This window comes from Pogoniulus pusillus, chromosome 5 (genome assembly GCF_015220805.1).
Source record: "Pogoniulus pusillus isolate bPogPus1 chromosome 5, bPogPus1.pri, whole genome shotgun sequence".
Classification (NCBI taxonomy): domain Eukaryota; kingdom Metazoa; phylum Chordata; class Aves; order Piciformes; family Lybiidae; genus Pogoniulus; species Pogoniulus pusillus.
This window is the reverse complement of record NC_087268.1, coordinates 10,548,529-10,574,020: the sequence shown is the minus strand read 5'-3', so window position 1 is coordinate 10,574,020 and position 25,492 is coordinate 10,548,529. Positions and strand designations below refer to the sequence as shown.

Below are 25,492 nucleotides of genomic sequence, written 5' to 3'. Positions count from 1 at the left end.
AACTGCAATACCCATGGCATGCTTGTCTCCTAGAAGTAGCAAAGAAATCGCAGTGTGTTTAAGGGTGAAAGAAATTTTCCATGAAGGCGACAAAACAGCTAGGAATCTTTCAATACCTGGAACAGAGTAGAATTCAGAACAGTAAGCAGAAAAGAAAATAAGTTAAAACCACAAACAGATGACTTGTGAAAACCAAACTGATGATATATAGGTGTTCAAGAAGCGTCAGGGAAAAAATATTGACCAATCCAGGGTAACATCTTTACCTGTTGCTGTCTTTGGTTGTTCAACTGTAAATGTAGTAGGTGCTAAAACTTCATAAAAAACAAGAAGAGTACACAGAATTAGTAAGGGTAAAAGTAGTCCCTTTTACAAATTAGAATGCATAATTAAATCTGTTCTTTAAAAAAAGAGTAATTTATCAGTGGAGTTAGTGATATACACTCACTCAAGAGGAAGGTTTCACAGGCGCTGTCAGAACCCTCAGGTGCTATATAGGCTTGAAAGTTAACTAGTATGTAAATACAATACTAGCTATACTTTTAAAGTCAGATTCCATTACTAGGGCACAGAAACTTGTGAGTGGTTTGAGTCACAGATATTTAGATGCCCTCAAATATAATTTTCTCTAAGCATCTTTTGACAGGCACAGAACACCCAAGAACATTCTTATACTGTTTGTATATGGTCTACCATGATATGCAGGATATTAACACTGACAGCTGTCACATGGATGAAAAGCATAAAACTGCAGCTAAACCTAGACTACAGCTCATCAAAACTCAGCCATTAAAGTCATGAACCAGCTCTGTCTTCCTTTAAACATCTATTTACTCATCATTAGTAAAAATCCATTTGTTCGCAATATGAAGATACATTAATCAGTGCTTAATTTGTTGAGAAAAGACAACCCAAAATAAACCTTGAATATTGAAGTACAACAAAACAATGCATTTACCAGGTTTTGTGTATGGTACATCTGGACTTGGTGATGCTCTAGGCTTGGAAGAGACTCGCTGACTTTCTTTTGGAGCTGTGAAGATGAGCAAAGTTTTGAACATGTTATTGAGGATGATAACATAAACCTTGTGATTTTCCTTACAAGAGATTATTTTTCTGCAAAGAATTTGGTTTTAAAATAAGCACAAAGCTTTTCTGTCAATACAATAAATATTCTGTTAGCACAGAGGCTAAAGATGAAGTGACATTGTAATTGTTTGATTTAACTCTCCATTCCTCCTAGCTTTATGAGATAAGAGTTTTATACAGAGGAAACTGCTCTAGTTCAGATAGTTCCCTTAGCCATGCTGCTCAGATGTTACATATTCCAAAAATCTGCTGCTTATTTAAATCCACTTTCCATCAAAAACCACAACCCTCCAGCAAAGCAGCCAAAGCAGAAGAAACATGGAAATTTACCACTAATTTTCACATGGACAGAACTATTTCCAAAGTTTTGGGAGCAGCAAGGCATTGTAATTTTACATTGCCTAATGAACAGCTAGAAAATACTCATACCTTTGTCACATTCTGTGGAAGTGGAAACACATTTTTCTATGTGCAAGGGCTCAAGAGGAGTGCTAATCCCCACATTGTGCCCAGGTGGCCAAGAGAGCCAATGGCATCCTGGCCTGCATCAGGAACAGTGTGGCCAGTAGGACGAGGGAGGTTATTCTTCCCCTGTACTCAGCACTGGTCAGGCCACACCTTGAGTCCTGTGTCCAGTTCTGGGCCCCTCAATTCAAGAGAGATGTTGAGGTGCTGGAACGTGTCCAGAGAAGGGCAACAAAGCTGGTGAGGGGCCTGGAACACAAACCCTATGAGGAGAGGCTGAGGGAGCTGGGGTTGTTTAGCCTGGAGGTGAGGAGGCTCAGGGGTGACCTCATTGCTGTCTACAACTACCTGAAGGGAGGCTGTAGCCAGGTGGGGCTTGGTCTCTTCTGCCAGGCAACCATCAAGAGAATAAGGGGACACAGTCGCAAGTTGTGTCAGGGGAAGTACAGGCTGGATGTGAGGATGAAGTTCTTCCCAGAGAGAGTGATTGGCATTGGAATGGGCTGCCCAGGGAGATGGTGGAGTCACCATCCCCGGAGGTGTTCAATAAAAGCCTTGCTGAGGGACTTAGTGCCATGGTCTAGTTGACTGGATAGGGCTGGGTGCTAGGTTGGACTGGATGATCTTGGAGGTCTCTTCCAACCTGGTTGATTCTATGATTCTATTTCTATCATACAAGTTATTGATGTGTCTAAATATCTAGCTTATTATCTTGCTTTGTGGCAGCTATATAGCAAAACATTGACCATGACAGTAAAACAGGCTGTTCAGATGGTAGCTGTGCACCTTTAGAGAGCTCATCGATTTGGACAGTTTTCAAACTGAAAAACTTTCATGCACTAAAGAGTAAAATATTGATAAACTTACTTGCTCTAGTTGGAGGAACACGTGGAGGGCTGGGTGATGTTTTAGGTTTGGAAGGCCTATGACGTGCATCTTTAGGACCTGAAAGAAAGAATGTGGGTTATACTGGACTAAGATCAGTGTCCACTACCAACTGTAACAGTCAACAAAAAAAGCAAAGATGCCTTTTGGAAGCTACGCAAAAGGAGAAGGTTTTTCTTGAACAAAATCAGGCTACAGAGAAAAGAAACATTGTTAGACAACATGTGATGGAATTACTAGCTCTATTTAATAGGAGGACTTAAAAAAACCCAAACAACAAAAGAAGAAGAAAAGTAGCTTCAAATGCAAGGACACCACTACTCTGTAATGGAGGTTGTACCAGAATCATACTCAATACCGGATTCAAACAATAAAAGTACCTTAGTCAAATGGATCTAGAGTCATATAGATCATTGAAGTGATTCTGTTCTAGTAGTAGAACTGAGGTTTGAGCGAAACAGCTATTGTTCAGACCTCTATGAACAATTGAATTTCTTTTGGTAAAACTGGGAGGGAAGGGAAGTGTTGGGGTACGGAGGCTGGCGAGAGGCGAGATCGGGGTACTGACAACTCGAGACAGCAGCTTCTAGGCATCTGTGCATCAGTACGGTTTATTAAGGTGATATAGTGATTTATATAGCCCCCAGAGAGGGTGTGCACAACCAGCCTGGGGCTGGCAGAAGTGGACAGTACAGATTGGCCCCAAGTTATGTGTAAGGCAGAGATAGGTTAGCTTGCAGTAAACACCCTGAGGCTTCCACCCAGGGGGGCTGGCCGGGGTCAGCCCCCTGGGGCTGTGTCTGCCCCAGGGGCCGGCAGTTTCCACCCCCTGACAGCTGTGCATGGGTTGCTCACTGTTCTCAGCCTAGGCCTCCAAGGACACTTCCCATCACAGGGTCTGGTGTTTACATTTCATACCTCATTGCAGGAGAAAGCTTCCCACAGGGAAGCACAGAAAAAAAACTTGCAGCATTCAGCTCCGCTCACCCAAACCATTTCAACAGCACAGTGCCACCTCTATAGCATGATTTGAGAACATTTAAGTTAGGATCCTGTTCTGATCTGCCCTCTGCCTCTTATCATTAAATACTCTGTGTTACATGCACGACAACTTGAAAGGAACAAGGATCTTCCTCAACTGTTTTGTAGAAAACAAGAAAAAGGACAGAGAATTGTAACTGTTAAATTATGAAGAGACATACAAAAAAAGGTGACAAACGTTTTGCAGATTTGTTTTTAATGATTTATGTTGAGGAGTAAAGACAACATGGCTATTGAAAGACAACGTGACTATCCAAGTAAGAAAATATCATTACCTACTGTTGACTTTGGTTTCTCAGTTCCAAACGTAATTGGTTCCAGAACTGTGTTAGTGTGATAAAAAACAAAAATAACAATTTTTAGCAAGAACAGTCCAAACATTCCAATTAGTACCTCCAGAATGATCATAACATCCCTGCTACAGCCAATGACAGATGGTCACTGCCTCCTTGAAACTCAGTGCATGTGAGGATACTGCACCACTCAGAACTGCCCCCAGCTCAAGGCAACAGCTTTAACACAAACAGAGTCCAAAGAGAAATCTGAAGCTTTCGAAATAAGCCATGATGAATTCATGGGTGGCTTTTCATCTTCAGCTTTGTACACTTTGCTAACTTATTCCAAGATTTTGATTCAAACAATATATGCAGACTTATAGAGGGTAGAAAAGGAAATGTGGTTGTGATCTTTCTGCCCATTTCTCCAATGGTACCATCTAATACTGCATGTAACTTGGATACCCTTGCTGGGTCTGTCTGGGATGGAGTACATATTCTTCAGAGCTGCCCTTGTGCTACTCTGCTTTAGATTTGTGATCTATGTTTTAGCTCTTGCTGAATAGTGCTTCTTATAGGATTATGAACTTTGTTGTTTTTCACTCTGCCTTCAAGTAAGTAGGCTGAGGGTGGACAAGATGCTAGGAGGAGATACAGCTGAATCAAACTGACAAAAGGGATATTCAACTTCACATATTGTCATGCTTTGCAATAAAACTGAGGTCCTTGTTTCCAAAGTACCTACTGCTTCTAGACTGCCATTGATCTGCTAGTGGGATGTGGTGAATGGCTGCCTTTGTATCACTTGTTCCCCCCCCCCCCCCCCCCCCCCCCTCTTTTTATTCTTTACTTATTCAACTATGATTATTTTTTTTCTCTCTTTCGCTCTTCTGACTGTCTCCCCCCAACCCACTGCAAGGCAGAGTGAGCAAGTGGCTAGTGAGTGCTTGGATGATAGCTAGGGTCAACACACCACAATGTCTCATGCAGTTACTAGTGTCAGTTGTAAAGCTTTTTCCTCCATCCTTAGTTATGCCAGAGTTGTATATTGCTCTATATATACACCAAGCTGTGTAAACAACATTATGGAATATATTATGCATTCTTAAATCTCTGAGCAGCACAAAGGTGTTGCAAATGTGAACTGCAAAGTGTAAGTGAATGGTTGTGCCCAAGAAAACAAAAACATGTACACAATTTGAGAAACACAGAAAAAAATCCCTTCCTCTTTGCAATGACTTCTCTGAAATTCAAACAAAGTCACATAGAAATACCCATTTTCACTGAGAACTGCAAAGAAAATGCCCACCATTGTGTTGACTTCAAATGTAAAAAAGAGCTAAATATATAGATTTTAATCTTACCTGGTTGCTTATGAATTTCATGTCATGACATGTGATGCTGGACTTTATCCTTCAAGGGATGCTCCAAGTTATACACCCAAGGGATACATATAAATATGAAGTTCCACTGATCACAGTAGAATTCATGAGAAGCACATTTCAATATTATAAGATAAAGGAAAAATGCACTTACCAGGTTTGGTTTGTGGCACTTCTGAACTTGGGGATGTTCTAGGTTTGGAGGGAACACGCTGTGTTTCTTTTGGAACTGAAATATATATGTAAAAAAAGTAACTTTTATAATCTTTCAGGAACTGAGACTGACAGATGGCAGTCATTAAAGGTGAACACATGCCTTTGTGACCCTCTGGAATCAAAAAGCTTATATGAGTAATGGAAGAGTATGATTGTCTGATACACAAAGAAATTATGTTGATGGAGAGTCTCTGTAACAGGATAACATAAAGCAAAGCCAGAATGGATGAATTAGTGTAAACCATGAAGCAGCCTATGACATAAACTGAGAACAGAGAAACACAGTAGAAATGGATTGGGGTGCTTCCATTCACTTTGGAATACATTTGTGTGGAAAAACATAAACAAGATGATTATGCATTGTTAATGTAAAATCACCAAAAAAACTTGCAGCAATACTAAATTTCATAGCAAAAAAATTTTGTGACAGTGGAGCAGAATGAAGATGAACTTGCAAAATCAGAAGAAAATATGCTTTCTTCTTATAGTATATAGTGATAAAAGCACTGAATGTGATGGTCTCTGTAGATATAACTGTTACCTATTGTTGGTTTTAGTCGATCACTTCTATGTGTTACAGAGTCCAGGACTGTATCAGAAACAGAACATAAATGCTATTGTGAAAATTAAAGGGAGTAATTCCACTTACAGTTAGCATTACCTGTCCAGTAACTGCCTTTTGCATTCTATACGATGTGTGCTGCCTCATACAAAAACATGTTACCTTAAATCGACGCTGTAATTTGAAACACAGCGTGAGCTTACTCATCCCGTGGGCTTCAATGAGATATTCAAATATGTATTATTGCTTTATTCAGAAAATGAGTTTTTAGGGAAATAAATCTATTCCCTTTGTGGTGCATTTCAAATACAGTTTTCTCTTCATCAAGTTTAGGTTGGATAGTAGGAAAAATTTCTTTCCTCAATGAGTGGTCAGACATCAGAATATGTTAACCAGGGAGGTGTTAATAAAATATGTGAACATAGGACATGGTTTAATGGCCACTGTGGTGGTAGGCTGATGGTAGAACTCATGATGTTGGAGATATTTTCCAACCAAAACAATTCTGTGATAAACAACTGGAATTAGAGACATCTTTACTGTTTTCTAGATGCTATCTTGTTAAAGAGCATTACAGTATACTGTATTGCACGACCACATATTTTGGCTCTAAACTAGTACGGATCTCAAATAAAACCGTGTAAGGGGTATAAGCATCAGAAGCTGATGATATCTTCTTGCATTTTTCACATTAGAAAGAGAGGCACAATCACAACTGTATCTGCCTGTTCCAGTTTTTCTGTATGGGTGACTAAAAGAATTAAATTCTCTGTATCTTCTAAGACAATTCCAAGAAAAATGGAATGATACTGTAAAAAAAGTTATGTATTTTATAGATTCTTCAAGAAAGAGCAACTTTTTTATTCGGTTAGTTGTTGTTGGGGTTTTTGTTTGTTTGTTGGTTTTTGTTGGGTTTTTTTTGTTTGTTTTTTAACACAAGACAGTACAAATTGGAATGGGCTGCCCAGGGAGGTGGTGGAGGCACCGTCCCTGGGGGTCTTCAAGAAAAGACTGGATGAGGCACTTAGTGCCATGGTCTAGTTGACTGGCTAGGGCTGGGTGCTAGGTTGGACTGTATGATCTTGGAGGTCTCTTCCAACGTGTTTGATTCTATGATTCTATGAAATCTGTAACATTTGTATGACAAAGTAATTTTTTGAGGCCAGACCACCATAATAATGAAAAATGGCCACAGAGGTTAAAAATGAACTTGCAAGAAGTTGCATTTTAAGTTCTAGTTTGGAAACAATGTTTTACAATTACTTGCAATGGTAAAATTCTGAAAGAACAAAGACTTTGACTATTTCCTACAAGAGGAAATTATATTTAATAGATAGCATCACCTTTCAAAAATGTGTTCCATGTCTATGATTTAAAGTTCTTCAGTGAAATAATCAGTGTGAAATTTTTCACATTTACTAGAAGATATGTTGATATTTGACACCCTTGCAATTTTCTGTTGATATTGCCACTGGATAGCAGAGAACAGAGAATCATTTTTTCTGCCTGCCATAGGTTTTAATTTCACACATATTTAATGACATAATATAAAACTACAGCAGTAAGGATCATTACTGCTAATAAATATTAGTATTTCTAAACAGAGATTACACAATGGGTAGTTTACTCATTCATGCAGAAAATAATGTTATGAAAAGAAATAACTGGGATTTAAGAAGGAAATGTATTTATTCTAACAATGCAAAGTAATGTGGGAAAGAATTGTTCAATTTAGGTACTCATAATACTTTAAGTGAGAGGTATTTGCTTTCATTGCTATTGTAATCTAAGTTTAGCAAGAATATTCTCCTCCTGCTGACATGAATTTGGGGTGATACATTCTTTTGCATGATGAAAAACAGCTAGTGAATGTTCCTCCTGAAAATTGCAAAGAAATCACTGAAGACGTTGCAGAACTAAACACCTTCATGTTTTATCTGGCTTAAGGTAACTAAATAGCTGCTCAGAAACAAGTTTCAATTCAATATATACTGTATAAAAATAATCACACGAAACAGTTTACCATTTTTGTCTTGTGGGATATGAGGTTTGGGTGGAGTTTTAGGCTTAGAAGGAACACGTTGAGTCTCTTTTGGAGCTGGAAGAGAAAATGTAGGTAGTAAGTTGGTTAAACTGTACATCAATGAGCATCTGATATCAAGCTGAACACACAAGCACAGAAGCTTCACACCTGCAACAGAGAAAAAGGTGTCTTCACAGGAAGTAGGAAAGAAAGTCAGGTAATGCTCACCCTGTGTTTATGACAACCTAAGCAAGATACTGGAATTTTAGTCAGTTTTGAGCTCAAGTTTTACTTTTTGAAATACAAAGCTGGGATAAGCACAGACAAGCATAATTATGAGTAAGGTGATTCAGAGCTGCCAGCACCATTTTCTGGGGGGGAAAAAAAGGAGGTGGGAAGAGGGAGATTTTCCAACTGTGAAGAGAGCAATATGCCCAAATGTCATGAATGCCAAGCAAGAGAGTTACCTGGAAGAAAAATGAAGTTTAATGAAACAATTCTAAGACATAAGGTGATTAGCTTTAGTGCTGCTTTCTGTGACGAAAAAACAAACATGACAACTGGCCAAGCGAATATGATTACCTATTGTTGACCTTGGTGGTTCAATTCTAAGTGTAACAGGCTCCAAGACTGCAACAGAAACAGTGTGGCAAAATAAGTATGGAAAGTACTTTAAAAACCCCATAAAAATACTCCATTGGCAAGTGTAAAAGCAGGTGCTAACGCTACTGCAGTATGCATATCTTTGAATTAACATTTACTTTTTTAAACCATGGACAGTTAAACATGATGACAGTTCAATAAGAAAAATGGAATGGCACAAAATGAACGGCAAAAGAAGCAAAAAGATGTTACTAGAAATCTATAAATCTTGGAACAAGCCAGGGAAGAGACCACACAGCTTAATTTGGAGACAGCAAGGGGTTCTTGATATACAAAAATGTCAGGGTTCTCCAAACTGCTGCTTGCTACTACTTGAAAATAGTATGCTGATCATGACAAATCAGTTGAAAAGCTGCTATTGGTACAGCTACAACAAAATTCCTTTATTTGATAAAACCTATTCGTTTTTTTCTTATTATACTCTATCATGATTTGGATTACAAACCACAGAAATCACACCCTTTCCCTCCTCCAATACAATACCAGATTAGGCAAAAGCAAAAAAAAGAATTCACAATCCTAAATTATGAAATTCTATGAAAAAAGTCTGGCAGTATAGAAAATATATTAAATATTCACGGACAAAATTTCCTCTCTGAAGGCAGTAATAACAGAAGTAACATATACAGACATATGCACCTAAAGACAGGAACTGTGCTCACTTATCTCACAAATTCTCTTAGATTTCTGCTTGCTTTAAAGATAGGAGTTACAATAAATAAAACTATACAACTTTGTAATTGATACTTTTATATAGGAGTATTTCTTACAATTCTGTTAAGATCCACAATATAATATATCCATAGCCAAAACAACCAACGTTAACTCCTTTCTGTCACTGATGGCTGGATGGTTGTATAGAAACTCAAACTAGTTACTAACCTATTGTGCTCATGACGAATCTCTAGTTTGACATGAATTTGTACTATCCAGGCTCATTGGTTACTTTCAAAATTCAAGTTGTATAAAACATACATTTCTAATTTCAGGTTTCCTTTGAACAATCAGGGAGTTCTTCAGAAAAAAAAATCAGTTTTTTTGGAGTTAAATTAATTGTTAGGTCTGCAAATTGCTTTCTGAAACAATCTGGGTTCTCTCCTTCAGGAAAAGAAAGTTAAAGTTTAGTCACTTTTTCACTTTTTGCAAGACTCAAAGTACACCACTTCAAAAGAAGTGCCCTAACAGATTTGGATTGAGGTGTTTCAGTCTTGGCAGGTGATTTGGGCTTTGACTGTGTTGATTGTGATTTTTGATACTGGAAAAACATTGGTTTATAAGAGCCAGTATTTCAGATTAAAGTAAATGTTGTCTCACAGAAGAATCACATTTGCATTAAGCAACAAAGAAATGAAGTCCAGGAAATGACCTCCAGTTCATAGCACTGAATAACCACAGAAAGAAATAATGGTGCTATGGGTTTCACGCATGAAATATTATTGGACATGAATAAAACAAGCAGACAGAGCCTTTGAAGAGAGGCATAATCAAAGAGTTGGATGTTTTTCTTCTCAAAATTAGTTTCTAATAATTGAACCAAAAGCCAAAGAAAAGAGAGCTAGGAAAGAATGCTAAGGAAACTTTGTTATCCAATGTTGACCTTGGCAAACCAAGGTCATTAGAAGAGTTTTGAGAGTGCTTTATAAAGTAGAACTTACTGCAGTTGTAAACAGTCAATCTAAGTGATTTCTCGCTTATTAACCCAAACTAATTGGTTCTATTTAATCACACAATTTAAGCACAGGCAAAGCTATCCTTGTCCTGTAAAGTGTTATATATGTAATTGGCTTCATCCGGGTTTTAAAGAGCAAAGCTAAACCTCTGAAAGCATCTTACAGTACAATCTGCAGGGTAAACGCAAAGAGTGACTCAAATCTTCTTGTGAATTTGATATGCTTCAGGGCTCACTGCAAAGAACACTGTATTTATCTTACCTGACCAATTGATGGAGCATGCCAGTACATTGTATCAACAATGCTAACTACCATATATTAATTTATACAAACTTTACTCTCACTAAAACTAGAATTACTTTCTTTTCTTAAATTGAGAGCAAGTTTCCATGGATCAGTTGAAAAGGTGTAATATTTTTCGTAGATTGGAGAAATGATCAAGCAACACCCAGTTATGTGAAACAAAGAGCTCTCCTTTCTACACAAATTGCTCAGCAGCTTGTAGTTTTCAAAGTGATTGCTACATTAAGTATATTTCATAGAAATATTTATTGCAATAATTCTTATTGCTTTTTTGTTTGTTTGTTTTTGTTTCAAACTTGTCACCAGCTACCTTTGAGATAATATCCTATGTTTTAGAAGACAATATCTCCCTGGATAAATTACAAAGCACCGAGACTCTATTTGCATTTGTTGGGTTTGGATTGCACATGACTAAGCAAGATGCCTAAAGGAAATGGTGTTTTCAACTGCACATATTATGATGAGACCAATGAAAAGATGGATGACTATGACTTGTAATCATTACCCTCTGCAGACTTTGGATGTTCATATGTGTAGAGACTTCTAGTAGTGACTGACATCGGAGTGGTTGCTGTTGGAATAAAGAGAATTTCTTAAGAGAAATACAGGTGCATATATATATTTCTCCACTTCTGGTAGGGCTCAGATGCCTTTGCTTCCCAAAATCCATCTTCCTCACCACTATTCAGATGCAACATTAAGTAAACAGCATATTTTCTGAAAGTTCTCATGCAACAGTTAGTACTCTTTGTGGCTGTTGCTGCTCTTTGGAAATAAAAGGTGCATTTATGCTTGCAGGAACACCTCTGGCAGATGTGCTGTATGAGTCTTCATCTTAATGTTTTCCTGACAATTGAATTTTTTTTCTCATTATGGCTGTAGACCATTGAAAGAATAAAGATCCAGAGAATTTGTTTTTCTTTTTGGTAAATATTTCTGCTGAATTTTGTGATTTTCTTCCACAGTGAAAGTACAACGATTAGATCAAAAAGTAAGGTTGAAGATGTCAGTAGGTTATTTGGTGCTACAGCACACCAGATAAGACAAAAAGCTTCTATCTCTATCCAGAGTACCTAATTAGGTTTGAAAGGAAAGCATTCCAAAGACTCTGAAAAATATGAGGAAAGTTGGTAGAACCTTTTAGTATTTACTGTAGTGTTAAAGTCTTGTTATTTTCATTCCTAAATATATCTACAGTCATTAAGTAATCAGTTTATCCAAATCTTCAAATTTTACCTCACCTATTTACTCTGCTTTGACCATCTGTGGTTACTCTGCTTTCTCAGCCTGTGGTTTATTATCTGTACTACCTGGTGCTTTCTCTCTGTAAGATGTTTAAGTTTTGGGCCTCTCTCTTCAAGAAGGACATTGAGGTGTTGGAGTGTTTCCAGAGATAGGCAACAAAGTTGGTCAAGGGTCTGGAGAACAGATCTTGTGAGAAGCATCTGAGGGAACTGAGAATGTTTAATCTGGAGGAGTCTGAAGGGAGACCTCATTGCTCTCTACAGCCCTTTGAGAGGCAGTTGGAGTGAGGTATGGTTAGGTCTCTTCTCCCTAGTATCAAATGATAAGAAGAGAAGAAATGGCCTGAAACTGTGCCAGGTGAGGTTTAGCTTAGATATTAAGAAAAACTTATTTCCTGCAAGTGTGGTCATGACTGGAACAGGCTGCCCAGAGAGGTGGTAGAGTCATCATCCCCAGAGGTGTTCAAGAAATGTGTGGACATTGCCCTTCAGGACATGATGGTCTTACATTGACAGCTGGACTTGATGATCTTAGCAGTCTTTGCCAACCTAAACTATTCTAGGATTCTATAGTGGTAGAGATTTTTTTGACATACTGCCAGATTTTCATGTTAAACTTCATAAACATTTTAAGGCTCACATGTAAACTCATTTTGAGAACTTGACTTGGTAACATTTGAATAGAACAATATTTTCAACCTGTAACTTCCAAATGGTGATGCATAAAGGGGCTCACAGCACTGTTCTTAAAAAAACAAAGGGCATGAAATGCATGACATGCAACCAATTCACTGCAGTCCATTCCTGCACGCTATCACAGGGTTCTGGAAGATGGGGTCAAAAGGTGAAGAATGAGAATACACAGAAGCAACTATGGAAAAACTCTTCATCAGTAGGAGTTGTTGGTTCTTTGCCAAGTTCTTCTCTGAACCACCACATGTGGAAGTACTGCTCTGTCATGACAAAGATCAGCAAGGAATTTTTACCTAACAACTGCAGACCATTTTTTTACACCTGGAAATATGAGTACCACATAATGAATTTGTCTCAACTCTACACTTTGGTATCCTTGCAAGCATGACAGTCCAGTAAGAAGCGTACTAACTGACAGGTGTTTTGCAGAAAAGTAGTTCTTCATTAAGTTAGGTACTCAGTTCTGGAAGAATCAGAAGTAACCTACAGCCATACATTGAGCACAGAACCATAGAACCGTTGAAGCTGGAAGAGACCTTTGAGGTCACTAAGTCAAATCATTTGCTTAGAGCTTGCAATCCTGCCACTACTGCTAAGTCACTACTGCTAAACCTTGTCCCTAAGTACCACATCCACGTGTCTTTTAAATACCTCCAGCAATGTTGCCTCCACCACTTCTCTGGGCATCCTGTCCCAGTGCTTGATAACTCTTTCTGGGAAGAATTTTTCCCTAATATCCAGCCTGAACATCTCCTGGTACAACCTGTGGCTGTTTCCTCTTGTTATCTCACTTGCTGCATGTGTGAAGAGAATGACCCTCACCTCACTCCAACCGCATTTGAAGTAGATGTAGAGGGACCATTTTCTGATCACACAATTTTCTGATGAATTTTAAATAACTCTCATCTGTTTTTGTTCTCTATTATTTTTTCCCCCAAAACCACCACCACCACCACCACCAAAAAAAGACAATGCCATCCTCCTTCCAAGCCTAAAGAGACTTTCAATGTCTCTGGTAGTGATTTCTTCTCAGTCCATTAAAAAAAAAACCAAACATTCATAGAGATATAATTCACATTTCATGTAGGCTTTTCCAGATAAAATGAGAAAGTTGGACTTGAAGATGGACTTCTCAGAAAGCTCATGAGAGGGAAATAAGATTGGGAGAAAATAAAACATCTGTAGTTTCCTCTGACCTTCAGGAAAGTGAAGTACCTAAAAAAAAACTCCCAGTGAACATAAGAGAATTTTGATAACAAAGTTGTTCTTGATATTACTGAACAGTCTTTCAGATTATTGGGCTGTAAGCATCAAGATACCAGGTAACTTTGAAGAATAGTAGATAGTAAGAAGGACATGCATCAAGTTATCATGCAGAGTTTTTGTAGACTAAAAGGCCATGTTTCTCTGGTATGACTACTTTAGAAGTCATATGTTTAGAAGTCATTTTTGGGCTCTCATAGTGCTGGCAAAGAACAGAAGACTGCAAAAGAAACAACTATATGTATGGATCAATCTAGCTAACATTATCTTAATTTCAGTACTGTACTACTGAGACCTTGCAAATTTACAAATAGTAGGTGGTTGATATAATCTTCTACAACAGGTAAGTTCTGTTCATTTGTTGTTAAAACAGTTCTGCAGTTCTTTTGCAGAAGTATCATACCACTGCAGTGGAAATGCACGGATGCATATGAAGAGCATTTTGTACTAGAAGCACAGGATAGAGCAATTTATGATGCTCTTACAGGGACACAGCATGAATTCAGTATAAAGATCTGGTTTTGCACTTTTCTGAAAGAAAATGTTGCAGTGCAGTAGGAAAATTCATTATAATTTCCTTTTCTGAAAAAAAAAATGGAGAACTTAGTATGTTTAGATGAGGAGACTTCTGGCTAGCTAATAACAGAGGTGAGCACAATAGATGAACTTCACCACACTGAGAAGAGCTTGTTTTCATGCAATTACTCAAATATCAAGAAAAACAAAGCTGTAATCTTTCCCTATAATGTGTTGTTGTTTGGAAAAGAAACAAACTTGAAATTGTTTATATAGCTTCTTAAAAAAAAAAAAAAAAGAAGCAGATGTGGAGCTTTGGGTTGTTTTTTTTTTGCTCCACTGTAAAAAGACAAACACTTTATCAGAAATGATACAAAAGCCTTGTTAAGAATGGGGGCCAAAATTAGCTTTCAGGAATTTTGACCTACAGATAGTCATTAGTAATTCAATCAAGTACGAATTTGGCACATATTCTTCATTATTTTGACTCACTGTTAAGGAAAGATAAAAACCACTGCCATGACACAAGTTTCTAATTTAATCCAAACTCTCAGGTGACCTTGGAATACAGGTGAGATCCTGCTCTGTTTCCATTTTATCACCTACCCAAAATCCAGGTTATCACCATGCACTGCTTGTTTTATGACTCATGTAATAACTACTGAACAAAAAGATCACCAGAACAAAGGCCAAATTCACAAATACTCACTCACAGGAAGATCATTACAAGCTTAATTATGACTTAAAAGTGTTGAGTTTCCAAATGATTGATCACTGAAATTACCAACAAGGAAAGAACAAACAAGAGGCATGTGTACAAATTCAGGATCAAGCCACACTCTATGTAGTTATATAGAAACAGGCATTCATTGGAGAAACATCGACCTACAGTGTTGACCTTAGCAGTCCAAGGGTGTAAAACAATTTTATGCAAATTTCTAAATGAGTTGGGATTTATCTCTATTGTTTCAAAAAAGCCCAGGAAGGATTCAGATTTACATTCAGATATAGACATCTACAGAAGAGACAAATGTAAGTGTTCTAGTAATACAATACAGCATTTCCTACATGAAAAATGTTGTAGGAGCTGTAATCACCATGGAAAACTAATTATGCACCCTGTTTCGAGAGAGTTCCAAGTCATAAATGCCATTTAGTTAACAACTTTCTCAGGGAATTATTTGACCTGAAAAGAGTAATTATTTTCACGAGCAAAAAAATAGTTTGCAGAGAATCTGGAACGAATTGAATAGTACTGCCTGATCTCTTCCAGGATTAAGTAATAGATTCTTATAATATACAATTATAGAAATTTATGCTTTCCTGCTTCATTATAAACCATCTAACACTACTAATATTTTTGTAAATAAAAACTCCAGGTGCTTTTATTCTCTGACACACAAGGTATACCTAATTCAACCTTGGTAGGAAGGTGCAATTTCATCTGTTATCATAAAACATGCCTTTACTAAATTCCACAGCAGGATATGACTTATTTCCACACTACTAGCTAAATCAACAAAAATCTTATGGTTCTATACAAGACACTATAACCACCACCAAGCAGGAGATTTGGATTTTTCTAGATCCTGTGCTGAACTCATTTGGAAACCATTTTATTTTACAATGAAAAGCAGGCAGGAAAACAATTTGGTTCAATGTCTGTCCATGCGACTCAGTGATTTGGGATACAGAAGTTAAAAGTTTCTTGTTTTGCTTCAGGGTTTTTGGGGCTTGGTGGTTTGGTTTTTGGTTTTTTTTTTTGTTCCATACAAAAATATTTCTGAAAGAACAAAACTCTCCTCAGTGCCCATCTTTCTGATGACTAAATGCTGAACTTCACACAGAATAAACTGAAGTATATGGCTAAGTTTATAACAAATGTTTGCTATGGGAGTTAGTTACCAGGTTTTCTTCGTGGCTTTTTGGGTCTGGTAGATGGTCTAGGTTTAGATGCAGAAGGCGTGAGTTTTGCTTCTTTAGGAGCTGAAAGAAATATACTGGATTGTAAGATTATCCTTTCCATTGTGTCACATAGAAATCGCATACTTGAAGGCTGGAAAGGAAGAAATGAATCCCTACTGGGAAAAAAAAGCAAGTGGTGAAATGTGATTTGCTAAGAAGGCTTTTCAAAAATCTTCCCAAGACTTCACCACCCCAGCAAAATGTCTGTTTGTCTTCACTGTAAAAGTCAGCAAGCAAATTTATAATATGCACTTGTAACTTACAATTACATCAAAATGTTCATTTCACTATATTAGCAAATTAATTTTTGCAAGATACCCAAGAGGTAAAATAATAAGGCTCTTTGTGCTTTTGAACTCCAGGATGATTGTACACCATCAAAAGATAAATGTAGACAAAATATGTAAAAATGTATTCCATTTTCAACACAGTAAGAAAATTACTGGTAAGCAGCTAGAAAAACTAATAAAAAAGGGAATTGCTTTATAACTGGAGTAACTTAATTCTGTTAATATAATAGAAGCAGTAGCATCTAAATGATGGTAAAAATTTAAGAACAACAAGTCCTAGAAACTTTTTTTTTTGTCTTGAACATGCATAGGCTGAAACTGTAATCAGCTGACTATGACTGTTGAACTGGTATCAGGTGAAATTTAGGTAGTATAGTCTGGATTTTTGTTCATTTTTACAAAGCAGTGCTATGTGACTGCTTTCCAAGAAAGTTTCATAGCAATGGACACAGTCTAACATGCTACATTTAGACATGAAAAAAAAAAAAGACATTTACTGATAGAAAAGTGAAATAAGAGGTTTGAAGTGAGCGAGAAGTGTTTTTGAGCCAAAACGACATTCAGAAAGATTCACAGAAGAAGAGTAGACTTAACACATCCACCTAGTGCCAAAGGAATTCTTCGCTGAGAGTTCTGAGACTAATGCCCACAGTGCTAACCTTGCACTTGGCCTTACAATATTATTTCCAATAGGTCTCTGATGGTTTTCTGAGAGTAAAATGTGTTGGTGTAGAAAAACTCCCAACAAATGGGAGACAATTCTGATCCCAAATATTTACTGTACTATAGAACTAGTAAAACTGTGTCAATAAAACCCCAACTTGTTTCCTATTCTCATAAGTTTAGAAAAATGTATTTCTGAATGCTTATTTCCTAACTTTTTTCCTCTTTCAGAAAAAATTGATTATTTATAATTAAAGGTATGAGATGAAGTGACGGAGTATAAATTGTGGCTTAGACTGCAATGATGAGCGACCAACAGCTACAGAAAAATGTATTACCTAGTGTTGCATTTGGTTGTTCAACAGTCGGAGAGGTTTTAGGCTCCAAAAGTGGTGGCTTAGGGGCTAGAAAAGAAAAACTCAAATGTAGTAGATGAGTAGATGCATCAGCAGTAAGCCAAAATTGTTATCATTCCAATAGTTTAAGGAGTTTCTTTTTAAATAGACCAAATAAGCATGCAACTAAGCTTTTCTTTTGCATTCATGGCTATAGGTGAGAAATTGCTTCTAAGGCTCCTTTCCTGTAATTGTGATCTCAGGATATTTTTAATTTATCATTTGATACAATCATCAAATATATTTATTTTTCGAGACAATAATAAGAAAGAGATGAGGGCTTTGACTGAAACAAAGACTACAGTCCATAACAAATACTAGAGAATCTGTATTAAAGAGGAAAAGCCAAGATCTTGCTGAAAACCTCAAATCAGAGTACACAGTTAATTGTAAAATGGGTATAAGATATAAAAGGCAATTCTTGCCTTTTTTTGTTGTCCTCATTGTTTGTAGGATATGAGAACAAAAACTTTTTAGGTCTCTAATAATGCTTGCTGTATTTATTAGTCAAGTATTTGCATAATTAAAGGAGACAAATTCACCTCCCTTAAATCAGAAGAAAATTCATAGAAAGATTTTTTTTTTAATAAAAAAGCATAAAAAAGACACAATGTGACAAGAATATTCCCATGGTCAAAGAATGTATCTTTCATGTATGTGAAAACTTCCCATTTTACATTGATAAAGCTGTGCAAGTTCCACTGAAACGGCAAACCTTTCCAGTGAGTCCCTGCAGGAGGACTTATTGACTGGTGACTGGTACTTTTAATCAATGAACTGGTGTGACTAGCAAATGTGCCACCTTTGATATAGTATATCTGCATGAGCTGGCAAATGAGAACTGGAAAAAGAGATTATGGAAGTGATAATCATATATAGTGTTGGTACAAAAAGACCCTATTCCACTAAGAAGTCATTTCCCCTTCCAGTCCTTTAAAAATGCTGCAAAATTAAAGAACTGATGAGTTTAAATCTCCTTTTTGTTAGACCACTCCAAATGACTGATTTTAGAACGAGCTAGCCAAGAGGCTCATGTATGGCATAGCTGCGGCCAGTTTTTAGAAGGTTTTACTTATCTATGCTAGGTGAACATAAGTCTCCACATCCCAGCTTACAAAAATGGTAAGCACAATTACCAGGTTTTACAGGCTGTACTTCTGGGCTAACAGATGGTTTTGGTTTAGAAGGAATAAGTGGCATTTCTCTTGGAGCTGAAAGAAAGAGCTCAGTTTGCAATTAACAGTTTTTTAACAAGTGTTGCCCACAACAAACAGCACATGCCACAAATTTATATTGAAAAGAAGTCAACTTAGCATAGAATGTCAAAGCCATCTGATGATATTATGTGGAATGGAGATGGTACTGAAATGTTGTGCCTTGATGAGAAATTGATTCTGTGCTTCCAAAACACTATTTCCACAAGTTCTGCATATCAGAGGCAAAGACAATACATGCATGTACATGAGAATGAGTGATGAACAGCACACTCTGATAAAAGGAAGATGGAGCTTTTCATGCAAGAGGAAAGTTTTACCTCTCTGAAAACAGTAAAACCATCCCAAAACATGTTTTCATAAAGGGATACATCAAGAAGAATCAGTCTCATGGTAAGGAAAGAACAAGACTCTCAAAACAGGGAGAAGAATAATGGTTATGCACGTGAAATGATGTGCTGCAAGAAATGAGGTCATATGGGATGAAGTGCTTAAAACAAACACAGAGTTTTTCACTGGGTGAAAACAACAACATTACCTAATGTTACCCTTGGCCATTGAAAAGGATGAGAAGTTTTAGGTGTGAGTGTTTCCAGAAAGGATTCACTTGTTGCTGTTGGAAGAAATTGTGACAATCATAAGAGAGCAAAGCACTGGTGGAAGAAACTCCTCCTCCGTAAGCAAAACCAACTCTGTTTTCACAAGAACAACAAATATTTCACTAGTGCTTGGATACTTATCAGTTTAGTATCCATTAGAAAGAAATATAGTCTTTTGAACTGCACAGAGCTTCAATGAATATAAACCAACACTTTTCTGATGTGTGGAAATTCTGGATGTTTAATTCCTCTTGCCTGCATTGCAACTGATCTGAATCTCAACCACTGCTAAGTAGGATTTTAAGTGGACTATTTGAACATTTCGAGGTTTAGTTCATCACTTAAAGAGTATAATATAAAATATAGAAATTTAATGAAGAAAACACATCAAATAATCAATTAGTCAGATGTTAAAACCATGCAAAATTTGGAGTATAAAGCTAATGATTGATCCAACTGTCAATCACTAATTTTTGCAGTCCAAAAAAAAGGCATTTGTAATTGTAAATCAATTTTATGTCCTTAGGGATACAGAAGTAGAATGCAGTTTGCAGCTTACATCACAGTATTTTCCTCATCATTACTGGGAAATTAATAGTTTTCTAATTATCTATACAGCATATTTGTCAAAATATTGAAGGAGAATCATGTGGTTGTGTGTTGCCATATGCATTTTTAGTATGAGAAAGACCTGATTTCAACCATTAACTGCAATCTAAATTCAAGACTCAGGTGTTACAGGTCTAATCTTAATACAGACTGGAAGTGAAGATTACTAGGGTACTCATTTCAGTGAGTTTTAGAGCGTGTCATTCAGTAGAGTGAAGAACTCGGTAGAGAGTATAGTACCTGGTCCAGCATCTGCTATTTCAGGCTTACTAGGTGTCATGGGGCTTGAAAGAACAGGCTGAATACCACTGTAAGCTATGAAAACAAAACAAAACAAAACAAAAGGTCACAGTATCTATGATTATTTATGCTACACATACCTTTATTTTTGTCTTATAGGAATGACCAATGTTATAACCTACCTAACCTACATTGCAGAGGTCCACCCACAATAAGCATACCACACTGTGACAATAAAACAGTGCTGGTTTATAATGGGAGTTGAAAGTACTGATGGAAATGATAATTGAAGCTGAAGTGTGAGCCAGCCAGAGCTAGTATGACTTTAGATGGCAGGGTCCATGTAGCTTAGAGCAGTCCAGAAAATATAACGATTGTATGATGATGACAATGATAACAATTAAAAAAATAATCTATGATTAAAAAAATTCTAACACTATGATCATAAGCATTTCAAACAAAGGCATAAAATTATAATCTACAATGGAAAAAAGAAAAAACTCAGCAAATATATTTCTATAAAAAGACTGTCCTAATGCTCCTCAGTGTTTTATGCCAAAACCATTGGATGTCTAAATAATCTGTATACTTATATACAGATTTAAAACAAAAGTAAAACAAATATAGTAATCACTGAAGAGTAAGAAATAGTGAGAAAGAAAATTACTATGCTGCTATAAACAATATAGAGCATATAAATATGTGCATCCACCTAGCTAAGGGTAGAAGAATTAAACTTGAAAGAAATGAAACAGAATTTTAAGATTCTTAGGAAGTTTTAGGCATTATTACTATTAATAATAACAACACAATAAGTATTATCAATATTGTTGTTATTATTATTATTTTAAAATGATACTTACTTCATGTTAATGTATCTAAAAATAGCCCTAAGGGCATTTGAAGAGATGAATCAGAAACAGTCAGGTGAGTTTCTCAGAAAGCAACAGGTTGACTTGGCTCATGTGAAAACAGGTGCTTTTATCTACACTGATGGTCATGACTCAAGTGGAAAGATGACCAAAATGTCTGGGATGGATAGGATTTCCAAAATAGTTATCAAAATAAAGTGGTTTAACTGAAAAGCTAAAGCATTACTATTACCCATAGTTGTTGTTAGCACATGGGGTGTTCTGGAAAGTGGAAGCATAGATTTTTCCAGGTCAGCTGAACTTGTAACTGCAGGAAAATGATAAGTAATAAATGGTAAAGAAGTAGAGGGGGGAAAAAATTAAAAATGATTAAAAGTAAGATTGTTTTACATTGCTTTGCAAGATGCCAACACCACTGTAATACAGAGTCACAAGATTTCAAACTTGAAATGGAATGAACATCCCAGTTGAAAAAAATCATCTACACCTAACTGATACACCATGTCTGAAACTGCAGTTCTCCTAAGAGCAGACTAAGCTACAAGAGTCAAATCATTTGTGCAGATGTAACACTAAAAAAAAACCCCAAACCCTGTGCTTCTGAATTCACCTATAGCTGCAGAAAGAAACCTAAATATATGCTAATAGGGACTTCTACAAGCAGGTATATCTGCAAACATTTCAGTTGTTTCAGTTTGACAGATGCCAGTATTTTGAGTGATAGGTTTTACACATCATGCAATTTGGCATTTAAATTAAATTGTGATAGCTCATGTAATTGATATAACGTAAATTAGAACAATTTACATGACATGCTGAAGAGCCAGAAAGTGATGCAGAAAACTCAAAGCAATACTATCAAAATACTGTCAGGTTTAAGATGTTTTCTCTTCTGATCTCTTGCATAGACCTATCTTAATACAAACACAATTTTAATCTTGGATAGCTGTGACCCTAATAAGAGAATTTCCAAAATAAAACAATAATATAACTTGAAACAAACAAAACAATAAGATAGAAAACTGCAAAATAATTGGTATGGTATTACCAACAAAAAATAGCCCCTGGTAAAATGTCCAAATAAAAAACATATGTTGGTAATTGATAATGACTACATTTAGCTAGTGGTCTTCATATCCAACAAATTAAAAGCACTCATGTGAGTATTGATCCCTGCATTTTTTTTATTTGATCCTATACCACAGAATATTGTAATGTAGTTACAAAGCCTAATTACCAAATACTCTAAATAAAATTCATGCAACACCAGGCAATTAGCCCAAACAGCCTGTAACTGCAACATCCTTGATGCCAAAACAAATCCTGAGCTATGTAAGTATCATAAACACAATTTACCAGCCTCTGGTTTTGATATTTCTGCTGATGCAGATGTTTGGAACGGGTAAGTAACATGATGAGAGTCCACTGAAGCTGGAAAATAAAACAAAACAAAACATACTTTTTGGCCTCATCTCAATCTATAGACTGAAAAGGTTTCAAATTGTTGTGAAGAAACCAGGGAACTCAGAAAGGAAAAATGTCTCAAATGCAGATGGAATGGATTTACTGATGATAATGTGTGAAGAAGCACTGGTGATGAAAACTAAAAAGATGTTATAAGAAATACAAAGAAATATTAAAAGAAATCAAACAAAAGAATAAAAGAGTAAGAAAAAAAAGAATGAAACAACTAACTGGAAAAAGTGCTGAAAGGCAAATAAAGACTTGCTTATGCCTTGCAGAATAAGATGTGACATAGAAACTCAATTGGAACACAATGTCAAAAAACAGAGGAGAAATGCATGACTTATACACAGACAGCATTTGTTTTTTACAGAAGAGAAGGTAAAGTATCCCGAAAAGGATGCATATGGGCAAAAATTGCAACATCATTTGAAAAGACCCTGAAGCACAGAAACTCATATTTCAGAATCACTTTCAAAGTAGACTGAGACACCATTAAAAAGAATCTTAAAGGAAAGGAAAGGTTAAGATCTTTCTTTAGACTTTGAGATTGCACTCAACTTGAGATCTCAACAGACTGCTTACATAATGCATTGTTATCTCATGGGTCAAAACATGTTGCCAGAGCACATTGCTCTTGCACCCCAGCCAGCATGAAAGAAGCCATCACCCATCAACACCAAGTGCCATATCCAATGACTTCAGTCAATATGACTTTTTGCATACAGGTGAATTGAATGTTGAAGAAACACTCTGGTATTCATTCAAAGCTGCAAAGAAGCATCATTTGTGAAACTTTCATGTGACCTCAAAAGCAGCAGTGCAGCAGAATACTCCCAATTCCAGGTGATGGCAAAGTAAGGTGTGGGCAGATGCTACCAGACTCCTTGAAAGTCAGTGGTGAAGCAACCAGTGGCCACAACCTTGGACCAGCAATCCCTGGCGAGCAGCTGTATTGCAGTGCTGTCCTCTTCTGCCAGCCCAAATGGATTTTGTCTCCCACAAAAGCTGTTGGGTTTGGACGTGTCAGGAGAGAGGAAGACAAGGTACCAAAACATAAAGAAGCAGGAGAAAGGCAGCTGAAGGCAAGGTGCAGTGATATGTTCTCTGTGCAAACTGTCACTCAGTCCTCACAGCAATGCTCATAAGCAATGGAAAAAGCATGGGAGCAAACAACAGGACCACAGAGCCATTGCGGCGAGTGCTTCAGCAAGCCAAGCTGCACCTATAAGCCTCCATCCTCTCTCCATGGAAGATGACAAGGATGCCAGGTGGTTTGGGGTGGGAGGCATGATGGAGAGCAAGAAAGAGGGGAGTGAAGGAAAGGAGAAGATAACTTGTTAGTTACCCATCGTGGTTTGCTGGGTTGTCACAGGGGAAGGTGTGGTGGACTTCCGCCTTGGTCTTCGAGTAGCTAAGATCAAAGACAAAAGCCACCCTCAGGTCCTCACACAGGCTGCTGTCACCTGGGAGGTACCAAGACAGAGCTACAAACAAGGAGATGTGGCCCTACTCCTGGCAGGTGTCATGTCACAGCATCCCTCCCCAGAGGAGCACGATGCTCTCTGTCAACCAGAGATGGAAGGATCTCCATGGGAAAGCCCAACTAAGGCAGCAGAAAGCCTGCCAATGCAGTGATTTCCAGCAAGGAGCCACGAGGGACCTACCACATCATGGACCCACTTCTCAGGACATCAGACCATCTGGGGACAGGCTGATGGCTGCAGAGCAAAGTGTTACCCCGCTGATTAGCAGAGGAAGGGAGTCACTGGCTATTTACCCTTCACACGCCTTCTGGTTTCCACTGAAGCAGAGGTGGTGGATTCTGGGCGCAGCCTCTGGGTGGCTATGGTCAGACATGGAAAGGATCTTGAGATACACACACAGAGTCTTGTTGCAGCAGTACAAGCAGCACTGGTTCACAACACGTTGGAGAGCTATATTTGGGGCAATACATCCCTTCCCTGCCAATACCTCGTTGTCTCACGGACCAGATCAGCAGGGAATTGTCTTGCTCTGGTTGCAACTTATACAACCTTCTTAGACACTCTGTAGCCAAATGGCTCTCTATCAGCACAAAAATGGCTGAACAGCTCCTTCACAAGGCGCTCCTCACATTTCCTTGAAAGATGCTTAAAGAAACAGAGTGAGCCAGGAGACTCATCTTCCTATTCAGAATTCAAGATAACAGGTAGTATATTCCTGTCCAATGCAATAAACACTACTTTCATATTCAAGCATGAAGGAATGAATGACACATTATCCTATCAATACACTTTCATAACTTATTATCCTATCAATACACTTTCATAACTTGTACTCTCTTTAGAAGCTCAAAAACTTTGCAAAAAGCTATTTTTAAAAGTATTTTCATCATAATTATTTTTATAAAGAACAGACTAAGTCCTCACCACTCCCATTCCCCTTTTCTCTTTTCCCCGTGACTGTGAAGAGATCGACTGTAAGTTTCAGACTTTGTCCCTTTCAATGATCCATTTCACTACACACACCTTTGTGCTATTTCCTCTCCATCCTGATTTCATTTGCTAATGAATGCAAAAACAAGAGCTCTGCAAAGATATTTTCTGAATTGTTTAGCCTCTTGCAATGTTTACTCGAAGCTGAAGAAATTTTCAACACAGCAATTAAGATGGCAAACAGAAAACAGAGTACCTACTTGTTAGTGAACCTGGGAATACTATAGAACATTTGCAAGTATCTATAGGGCTTTACTGTAGAAGATAAGGTTTGGAATATACAAAAAGAGAGAAAGGAAAGTTCCTATATTCAGTATTAAATTTGTCCTACTGAAGAATAAAAACAGTGATGAAATTGGCTTTAGGATACATGCGGGCCAAACAATCCTTTGTCTCCATAAATAGACACATTTG

At 37.3% G+C, this 25,492-nt stretch overlaps 1 protein-coding gene across 1 annotated transcript in view; it reads right to left on the bottom strand.

The window, feature by feature from the left end:
- The window catches only part of ABI3BP (ABI family member 3 binding protein), a 165,356-nt gene that overhangs the window by 55,757 nt on the left and 84,107 nt on the right, over positions 1-25,492 (bottom strand). Inside the window, exons 22-39 of the mRNA XM_064143939.1 lie at positions 24,382-24,447; positions 23,950-24,015; positions 22,494-22,568; positions 21,370-21,444; positions 20,266-20,340; positions 19,356-19,430; positions 18,740-18,814; positions 17,547-17,612; positions 16,196-16,276; positions 11,080-11,145; positions 8,521-8,568; positions 7,939-8,013; positions 5,895-5,942; positions 5,292-5,366; positions 3,756-3,803; positions 2,422-2,499; positions 959-1,033; positions 267-314 (exon numbers count right to left, since the gene is read on the bottom strand). Of these exons, the coding sequence (XP_064000009.1) occupies positions 267-314; positions 959-1,033; positions 2,422-2,499; positions 3,756-3,803; positions 5,292-5,366; positions 5,895-5,942; positions 7,939-8,013; positions 8,521-8,568; positions 11,080-11,145; positions 16,196-16,276; positions 17,547-17,612; positions 18,740-18,814; positions 19,356-19,430; positions 20,266-20,340; positions 21,370-21,444; positions 22,494-22,568; positions 23,950-24,015; positions 24,382-24,447 (1,215 nt within the window). The remainder of the gene's footprint in view (positions 1-266; positions 315-958; positions 1,034-2,421; positions 2,500-3,755; positions 3,804-5,291; positions 5,367-5,894; positions 5,943-7,938; positions 8,014-8,520; positions 8,569-11,079; positions 11,146-16,195; positions 16,277-17,546; positions 17,613-18,739; positions 18,815-19,355; positions 19,431-20,265; positions 20,341-21,369; positions 21,445-22,493; positions 22,569-23,949; positions 24,016-24,381; positions 24,448-25,492) is intronic.